This window comes from Rhea americana, unplaced genomic scaffold (assembly GCF_003343005.1).
Source record: "Rhea americana isolate MKP2758 unplaced genomic scaffold, rheAme1 scaffold_50, whole genome shotgun sequence".
In the NCBI taxonomy this organism is placed as follows: Eukaryota; Metazoa; Chordata; class Aves; order Rheiformes; family Rheidae; genus Rhea; species Rhea americana.
In genome coordinates, this window is record NW_028186646.1 from 4,734,958 (window position 1) to 4,745,279 (window position 10,322).

General features: G+C 35.1%; 1 protein-coding gene across 2 annotated transcripts in view; it reads right to left on the minus strand.

The window, feature by feature from the left end:
- The window catches only part of UBE3C (ubiquitin protein ligase E3C), an 83,625-nt gene that overhangs the window by 37,044 nt on the left and 36,259 nt on the right, over positions 1-10,322 (minus strand). Inside the window, exons 14-17 of one of the 2 annotated variants that reach the window (XM_085317711.1) lie at positions 9,689-9,793; positions 8,488-8,575; positions 4,845-4,942; positions 448-580 (exon numbers count right to left, since the gene is read on the minus strand). In XM_085317711.1, coding sequence (XP_085173837.1) covers positions 448-580; positions 4,845-4,942; positions 8,488-8,575; positions 9,689-9,793 — 424 coding nt within the window. The remainder of the gene's footprint in view (positions 1-447; positions 581-4,844; positions 4,943-8,487; positions 8,576-9,688; positions 9,794-10,322) is intronic. The other variant, XM_085317712.1, reaches the window with a different exon arrangement.

A 10,322-nucleotide genomic window follows, 5' to 3' on the forward strand; every position in this document is an offset into this window, starting at 1 on the left:
ATCCATACCGTGGTACGATATACGTCCATGGAGTAGTATACATACTAGTGCACTGCATTACCCTTATCAGTCACACTGTACCTAGCAAAAATGTCCAGACTGCACACAGGATTTGCTGATACCAATTACCAAAACAGGGAGTATCTGATGAACTATATGAATTAATATACAAAGTATGGTTATTCAGACAAGTAAATGGGAAGAAAAACCTCAAAAATGTAAGTTTGAACTAAGGAAAAGTATGTTAAAAAGAATGGAATTGCAATAATCAGAAAGAATTTGGATGAGAATTACATAATATGAATTGAAGGAAGGTTTTCTGAAGGACTTTGACACTTCACAAGTGATACACTTTTAAATGTCCTACTCAAGTGAACAAATCTGTAATGACATGGTAAGAATGATTATGTTATCATCAACTTGTTTGTAATTTCATTGTAAACGTACCATTTTCAGGAGAAAGTTTATCATAAGCATCTTCATAAATATAATTTCTTCTAATTGTGACATTAATTCCATCCAGAAATGGACCATCTCCTTGAACTTCCTGTTTATCAGCATAAATCAATCTTTGAAAAATCTGTTAAAATGAGTGGAAAGAGAAATCAAGTCTTTGTACAGATCTAAATACTCCATGAAAAATGGTTGTTCGCTAATACTACTATCCTTTGAGGGTTGCTTCTGGGAACTCAAATTTAAGTGAGTCATGAAGCTGCAGAAATATAATACAGAGCTACGTCCCAGGAAAGAGAAGCAGAGGGAGCAGACATGTAAGAACTCTTTCTTGCTAAGATATCATCCTCCCTTCTTTCTACATAAAGAGGGACGTATATACACCATGTCAATCATTCTAGTTTTCTCTCTCTAACTTTCAGAGTTCTGAAATGCAAAGTATTCCAAAACAAGGGGGAAAAGTCACCCGAATACTCCAAACACAGAAAGGCAAGAGTCCGTACTAGTAAACATGCTATCATTGTTTTTGTAGTGCCTAGGAACACTCCCAGTAACAAGAAATAACATATCAGTACTTCCCTCAGACAGCAGTGGGCAAGTCATTCAAAGCAAAATAGAGTATTACTATTGTATTTACAATTTATTTATATTTATACATTTACATATTTATAGATTATAAATATATAGACTATATAACTATATATTTAATATATATAGATATGCATATATAATATAAATATATTTCATAGAATCACAGAAATGGTAAGGTCAGAAGGAACCTCTGGAGATCATCCAGTCCAACCTTCCTGTTCAAGCAGGGCCACCTACAGCATGGTAGACAGGGCTGCATCCAGGCAGGCTTTGAAGATCTCCAGAGAAGGAGACTCCACAACTTCTCTGGGCAACCTGGTCCAGTGCTCCGTCACTCTCACAGGGAAGAAATTCCCCCTCACGGTCAGGCAGAATTTCCTGTGCTTCAATTTCTGCTCATTGCCTCTTGTCCTGTCATATGGGACAACTGAAAAGAGTTTGTCCCCGTCCCCTTGACACCCTCCCTTCAGGTACTTGTACACACTGATAAGATCCCCCCTCAGTCTGCTCTTCCCCAGGCTGAAGAGGCCCAGCTCTCGCAGCCGTTCCTCATAGGGCAGGTGCTCCAGCCCTCTGATCATCCTCATAGCCCATTATACACTCGTATAACGTATTGGTATTGCTGTATTTATATTGTATTCATTTAGGACAAATGAAGTATGTGAGCCTCACATCAGTTCCAAAAGACAATTTTAGCTGAAGTACAAACTGAACTTCACATTGTCCTTCAAAATACAAACCTATCACAGTTCACCTGAAGAGTAACTGTAGCTAACTATGTTTCCATGTTAGGAAGTAACATGCTTTTTTCTGCCTAATGTACAATGATGTTCAATATACCCTCAGTCCAGAGAGTAAGAGTCTCTTTACTACATCCTTTCTTGCATCTTTCCCATGTTCAATACTCTAGCAAATTTCCTAAGGGATGTAAACTCCAAATAAATATCACAGATTGCTCTCAAAACTAAAAAGATTAAGCAAGAATCTCCAGAGAAGTTTAGGGAGGAAAAGCATTAATAAATTCATAGTGAAAAAGGAAACTTTAAGAACAGACATAAAGGTAGAGCAAATCCTCAAATCTACTCTTTCTACGGACAACTGTAGGTGGTGGAGAAGAAAATCTCCAACTAAGAGGCTTATAGCGAAGACACAGCCAGACACTTCTCTCAGGTGCCTAGCAGAAGGATAACAGAAAGCTGTAAGCTGCAGGAGGGAAATGCTGACTGGAAATACAGAAAAAAAAATCAGTATGAGAGTGATTAAGCACTGGAACAGGTTGCACAAAGAGACTGAAATCTCCATCATTGATCATAGTCAAAACACCTCTGGATAAGAACTTAAGTATCCTCATCCAACTTCAGGTTATTCTTGTTTTGAGGAGGAAGTTGGACTAGAGTGCCTCGAGAGGTCCCTTCTGACCGAAATTCTTCCATTATTGTGTGACATCAAGGCACACAGTCATGGACATCATCTTTTTATGAACACGATATGAAAGTATGTTCACCACCACTTTCTTTGCTGAAGAAGTACATGGCTAGATAGTTTCATAATCACTGCTACATAGCGAATGATGGTTGGAAAGAAAATTTTTAAGGTATGTCTCATGGCAAAGTTCTTGATACAGAAACTAGGCTCCTATACACTGGCGCGTATACGTACACGCATATGTAAATCCTGAAACAAACTGTATTCTGAAATGCTGAAATATATACCTCAGTGTATAACAGAAGCATTCACAACAACTTAACAGTAGCAGCCAGAAAAGAAAGAGATGCTGACTGTAGTACACACTACAGAAAGATCGGAGGAAAAGAGAGGACACAGTCACTTTCCTTTCTAGGCTGTTTGCTGAATGCACAGAAATGCCCTACCAAGCACTGGTAAGGTCCTACTAGCAAATAAAAGAAGAAAAGTTAGTTATAAGAAATTAAATCTAGGTGCTCTAGTAAGAACTGCACTGCTTGCACGCATTAAAAGCTCAAATTAATTAAGAACACAAACGTGCACCTCTTCTACAAGAGGTACCTTGGTTTGGAGGAATCTAACAACAACAACCTTTTTCTGGACTGCTGATCCTCAGTTCAGAATAAAGACAGCGAGAAAAGAACTCCCTCTAGATAAGAGGGATCCCACCAGCAACTAGGCTCATGAGACATACTCCAATATCTACAGGTATTTTGAACTGCGGACTCAAAGAAAGAAAGAAAACCCAAGTGATTGCTTCTCACGGAGAACCAAGACATTTGTTGCTGCACACCAATTTGCTTTTTACTGAAGGGAATAATAAGGCTGGGGTCAGCATGCTGGAAAACCTAGCATGAAACTGGACTGAGAAATCGCTTCTGAGAGTATCTAATATCTGGTAATTCATGGTAAGAATCTCAGCAGAAAGTTAGGAAAGGAAAAGTCACATGGAGTAACCCACACATGGGAACAGTATGAACTTGTATTATCATACAACATTATAATGCAATATGGCAACTGGAACAATACATGATAAGGTACCTTCTTCCTTTATGGGAATTGTTTTGTAGGAACAGTTCTGAAAGAAGTAGAAGACTCTAATATGATTCCTGTCACACTATTACACAAAAAGGACCATATTTGGTCCAAAAGCAGTAATAAAAGGAACTCCTCTTTGAAGTGGACCAAGACTATAACATTACTGATTGTAGCTTTTTCCTTCTCTCCAAATTCTCATCTTTTAATAACAATAATAAAAAATAAAAATAAAAATGAATAAATAAAAAAACTTGTTAACGTTCAAAATGAGAAGCCAATTTTTGGTTTTGTGATATAAAACATGGCTCTGTGAATTCCAGAGACTTAAAATACGTGCATCTTAACATAGCTTTAGGAAGTCTGGAGGCTGTAGACAGTGACAAAATTTGACAAAGACCCCTGCTTGCTCACTTCCAACTGTCTGACTGTACTCCTAGTTCAATATTGCCATATGGTATTAGGACGGTATTTTTTGGAGGCCTGAAAGTCCTTTTCTACCAAATTTGTCACTGTCTTTTTGGCAAATATTGATTTACTTTCCCTATGGAACTATTTTTCATCATCTTGATGGAGCCTTGTAACTTAACGTCTGCAATACAATTCAGGGAGTAGTTTTAAATTAATTGATACTACTGACAACAAAAGTAGTTTGAAAATTCTTGTATAGGTAACAAAATAATAGCTTTAATAAAAATATACAGTGCAAATGGAACAGCTAATAGACTTAATTTTGTATTTAAAATCTAGGAAACATTCAAAGGTAAATCAAATACTACAAGAATCATGCAAGTTGTGAACTATATACTCTGAAGTTCAGCTATTCAGCTATGAACACAGGAATTGAATCTCTGGGCATTATTCTCCCAAAACAGACATCCGTCATCTCATTTTGAGTAAATCTCAAAGAAAGTCTCAAGTCTTGACCTTGCAACCTGTTTATTATAGACACATAACTAGCCCATGCTCTGCTTACCGCAGAAGGGAGAAATCACTGAATCAGAACTGAAGTTTGCTATAAAGATACTATTACTCTCAAGCAACTTTATCTTGGAATATATGTTTCTAAATTTAATATATTTACTCTGAAAATGGAAATAGTAAAAAGAGCGAAAAGTAACCTTAGAATACTCTTCATTGCAGCTGCCACACAAACACTGGAAATAAAAAGTGTGGTCTGCCATCCTCTTCTGTAGAGAAACAATCCAATTTCTACCCAGCTAAATGCTCTTTTTACACTTACTGAAAACAAAAACTCAAAACTCAAAAACCAAGCCCATATTAAATTAGAAATTAGATACCTTTACTCTTTCTTCAAAAGGAACTACAAAAGGTAGCTCTGTCAGAATTGCAAGTTGTCGTTCTTCAGAAACAGAAAGAGGTGCCGGTTCCAAACCCACTTAAAATAGAAATAATAATTTTAAAAATTTTGGAAAGAACAAGATCTTTTTAGACATTTTATTTTGTAACAAGTAACTCTATTTACTTCGTATAAAAATACACAAAATAAAATAGTTTATTTACTAACATAAAACATTAGCTTCTTTCAGGCATACTGAAATATAAGCAGTGAAAATATACCGAAAACAAAATGTATATACAAACAGGTGCCCCTGCATTTTACTCTTCAGAAGAAAAAAAGTTATTTTCTTATGATTGAAATTAACTTTTTGATTAAGAAAAATTACATGATATAAGACAATTTAAAAACTGTAAATAATTATGATCTTCATCAATACCTTTCTCTCAAACAGAATAGTTTAAATGTATAGTGGTTTCAACCATGTAGTCTACTTCCCTTCACCTTTTTACCTACCTGTTTTAGGCCCCAAAACTAAGCCAAATCTATTGAATGCCACAGAAATAAAACATTTCTTTCAGTGAGTTTATTCTCCAATAGCAGGGACCCAATCACCATATTAAATTCTAGGCACTTTAGAAATAGTGAAGAGAACATCAAGAAATTATATAACTTGCTCAAGAAAAAAAAAAAAAAAAAAAAAAAAAAAAAAAAAAAAAAGGAGGATTAGAAAAATGTTCAGGAAGCCACAGCAACAGAGAAATGAAATACAGTGTGGTTCCCAAGCTACCATGCAGTTCCTTTCGACTTTCCTACGCACAGACCCACAACGGAAGTCTTCATGAAACAATTCAACTTGGGGTAATGCACAGTAGAAGTCAGACGTCTGCTGTAACTTAATGGGAAGAAACTGAGTTGCTAAGCACATATCTGATTGTAAGCTTATTAATTGCAACACTGGTATTGCACACTTCCTAGATATTGTGGTTAAAGGTCCACCTAGCTCAAAAAACCCAGACAGCCTGTTTCATTCTTGTATTTAATAACCATACTTTAGAGAAAAAATAACTTACAGAACCTAGACTGTTTATAGAAAATATTCTAAAAATGAAGTAAATGCTTCATGTTACTACTCAGTCCAAAAGCTTAGAATGACTGTTTCAGTTCTTCCTTTAGTGTCTACCTGTGGAGACTAGTATCTTGCTGCCCTTCTGCAACTGGGCATCACTTCAGTGTTCATTATTTAATTGTTCTGTATTTTTAATTCCTCACAACAGTTTAAGTAGGGATATTTTAAGCACCAGTTTAAAATGACACGACCCAATATATCACTATACCTGATACATACTCATTTGGGGCAGATTTCAACATTGCAAGCCTTTGGAATTTCTGATAAATGCTTATCACCCTTAGTTTACTTAGTAAACATTTTTAATTAAAGTCAATGTACGCTACCTATTAAGCTAAGGGTTAAAAGCATTTTAAATAAAAAGTGCATGTACAGCAAAGGTAAACTAGTACGTGACTTCAACAGTTCAATTATTCCAGTCAATTAGTCAATTTTATCTGCATTTCTCCATCACAGCTTCTTTCTTTAAAGAGAAATATGGGATGGAGTCATCAATACAGAGAGCATTTAGAACTCAACAGTCTGCCATTTAAGTAAATGAAAAAGTACCAATAAACATGGCCATATGTGATTCAGCAGTACTTTCACGTTAATTGGCTTTAACCCATATGCAGTCAAGAGGGATTAAACAAGTCATGTGCACATTGTCATGTGCTTGTTTTCATGCAGTTATGTTGACTGGCCTCCCCCCCTCCCCCTTTTTTTTTAGTCTGATTTCTTGTGGAAACAAGTTTTATATGAGCATGGTGTGTCACTCTTTCTCACCATCTCCTCTCCGATACACTTTTGAGCTACCTAATTTAATTTTGACAGAGGAACAGAGAATTCAGAAATACTAAGTTCTAGGAAAATTTACAAGTGGGTGGAGGAGAAAAATTCCTTCAGTGGCCTGATTACAGAAACAGCAAGGACAGCTCAGTTCTCATCTGTTCTATTCAGTGTGTCAGCTTGTCTGCTCAATAGTCAGTATAAAGGCTGCTGTCAGCCAGCAAAATCAGCACAGGTAGCTAGCTCCAAATAAGACACAGCATGTGCATTACTTGCTCACCAATTGCCCAAACTAAGGTAAATAATGAGTTAAGAGGAAATTGGTGCTATTATGGGAAGGGAGAGAAAGGAGAGAGCTAAAGATATTTTATGTATGAGGGGAAGGAGACTAGTAAACTATCAATATGGGGAGAACCTGTTCCATATTTTATCATCACCAGGTCTGACCATGGGGAGCTGTGGATGGAGGATACCAAGGCAAGACAGCAGTTGGGGGACATGGAGGTCAGCGCAAGAAACTGAGGTTACTGTTATGGACTTTGTAAGAAATGCAGGATGCAAGCCTATAGGAATCTGACACTTAAAACTAGTCCAGGTTCTCAGCATTTTTGCTAAAACTTCTATTTTTAAGATTTTACTTTCTCTGAATAGGCAACTTCCAGAGATAAAATAAAATGAATAAATTTGATCCAAAATTCCAAGTACTTAGAGTAGGCCCACTAGCTGTTACCTGCTAAACAGACCAGTAGTGTAATCAAAGTAAACTTAAACCATCACAGCTATGTAAATAAAATTTATCATTAAAATAAGCCCTCAAGACGCCAATCTTGGCAAAGCCCTTGCCAATCCTACAAGGCTCTATGGCAGCATTCAAATCCTTACATACAAGATCTACCAAGTCTGCTCAGATATTCAAGGAGACTACACCATCTTGAAAGAGAGTATAGACTCTCATAGATTAATTCTTTCACAGGAATTAGCATTCTAACAAGTATTTTACTCAGGTGAAATAAGCACGGTAAAATGCTAAAACATTGAAGATGTAGAGGTTTGAAAAGCAGAAAAAAATAGACCATCTACACCACAAAGCATACTAGCATAACTACACTAGTGTACATTTACCCTGATAGCTAAGTTGATCCAACTCTCTTATGTTTCTTTTGAAGTTCCATGAAATCTAGATTTTTTGAATGATTCAAGGGGATAAGCATTCTGCTGTAATTATCAGAGATAATATTTATAAAATATTATCATACAAAAATAAGTAATTAACACTTATTACCTAAATCTTGTTTGTTACAACTTAATATATAATAAGGAAGTTCTTCACAATATACTGTACAATAAAACCTCAGCATTTTATAATTTATGTAACTTTGTATTTTATGCAATTGCATTTATATATATATTTTTAATAGATATCATTTGCACGTCTCATTAGTTCACTTCTTCAGTGCCAGTGAAAGCAGCAGAAGGCCAAGGGAAGTTGTGCAGTACTGCCTTGCTTTCTTCCCAGGAAGAAAAAAAAACTGTTATATATTAAAGACTAAGCATGCACACATACACATGTATATGCATACGAAAGTGTGGGATTTTTAAATAGTGAGCACAAAGTTAGGAAAGATTACTTTGGTTTTGGTTTTTAAACTATTCAACTGTACTCTAAAAAGGTAGATTTCAAATAAAGTTGTAAGGCATAGAATTATTTTGACATCACGAAGCAAAAATTTCAGAGACAGTATCTTACCATCCAAGGTAGACTGCAATGGACCTATTCTTCCCATTCTTCTGACTCTCCAGACATGTCTTGCAGATGGCACATACAGCTGGGTAACCTAATTTATTAGGAGTATTTTACAGTTAAACATCATGTAATTATGTATTAAGCATATACATTAACTGTGAAGTCTGAAAGTCTGTGTTTGAATTCCTAAAGTTCCAGATCTAATCCTATCTTCTTATATCTGTGTCTTAAAGCAGAGCTGTACATTAACAATTACAATGCCTAAGTATTATTTAAAAATACTGTGCAATGTTAAATTGTGGTTTTTAAGATACTAGGGAAGCTGAGTTTGAATTTTCAGATGTCAAATGATTTACTTTCACATGAATTAGGGCAGCAAAGCATATTATAACTCCTTTATTTTCTCTAAGGTATGTAGGTGCTATTAGCTATGAACTATAAGGAACTGCCAGATTCACAGAAAAGCACTCATCTTGAACAGTAGGCAAGCAAATGGGAAACAATAAAAAACAAACAGAAGAGTTTAACAATTCCTGTGCAAAACCGTCAACTATTAAAGGCTAAATCTCTAATACTGTGAGATAGTTTGAGGTATAACTAACTTCTTGGATCCAGACTTTCAATGTGAAAATATGTCATTGGAATCACTCACATTAGCATTTTCTTTTACATATACATGCACATTTTTAAGCTCAAATAATGTAATTTTGTTCAAAATCTTTCAGAAAACAGTAATTTACAAGCAGGAAAAGTACAGAAAGTGCTACTGAATTTTACTTTATTTTTGGAAAGGAGAATTTGAAGGTTTTTTCCACTACAAAATAACTCTTTCATTTAGTATTTTTATTACGAGAAGTGCTTAAAATAAAAAGTAAGTCACTATTATACTTAAAAATGCAGTGTGCTTTCCATTCTCTTTTACTATTAATGGAGATGAACTACATTGTTGCACTGCAGAGAAGGTTCTACTTTCTGGATAGGTAATGCGATTCACAGTAAAGCTTTCTTAATGAGTTTAAAACCTCTGCATTACAGGGATAAGCAACGTAACTCTACATTGAAAACTAAACTAAAGCTGTGCAACTTTAATGTCTTGCTATAAATGTAAATTTCATATGAACAGGTTGGTATTGTCATAAATCAAACACCTTACTATTTAATCTTTGGCAGCAGAAGTCTATTTGAAAAACAATACTACTTTTACCTTATCCGCTTTTATGTTTTCTTGTTCTGACAGCCAGTGATTCGGTGGGCAGAAATTTCTTCTTGTATCTCTAGATTTCAACATTTTCACTAAGTTTGTGATGACCTAGATGTCAGAAATACATATAATCAATACATATTTAGCACTGTGAATGAAATTATGTAACAGAAAGTCAAATCAACAAGTAAAACTTAAGAACATTTTGCAGTAATGCATGAAATTATTATTTATTGTTAAAAACTTGTTCTTATACCTAAATACCTTAGAATATGGTAAGTAATTGTTGTTCAGTTGCAAATCATCCCCCAAATTGGCTTATTTAAGTCTCATTCCACACACTAGGACTGCAATTCACATCTAAAATGTTATATGCCAGTTCAGGCATATAACAAATCATTTCAACATTACATTCCTTCTTTAAATAAATTAACATCTGATTGGGTCATTTATATAGGGTTTTTTGGTTGGCTGGTTTTTGTTTAGAGACATATTCAAAAACTTAAAAAGGTGTGAATAGATAAATGTTTTAGAAGAGAGCTCTCTCTCTGCTCTTTACTACCTATCATTCCAAAACTAAGACTTCTTTAGAACTTGTTTGATTTGCAGGTTCTCTCTGTCCACTAGTTAAAAAAAA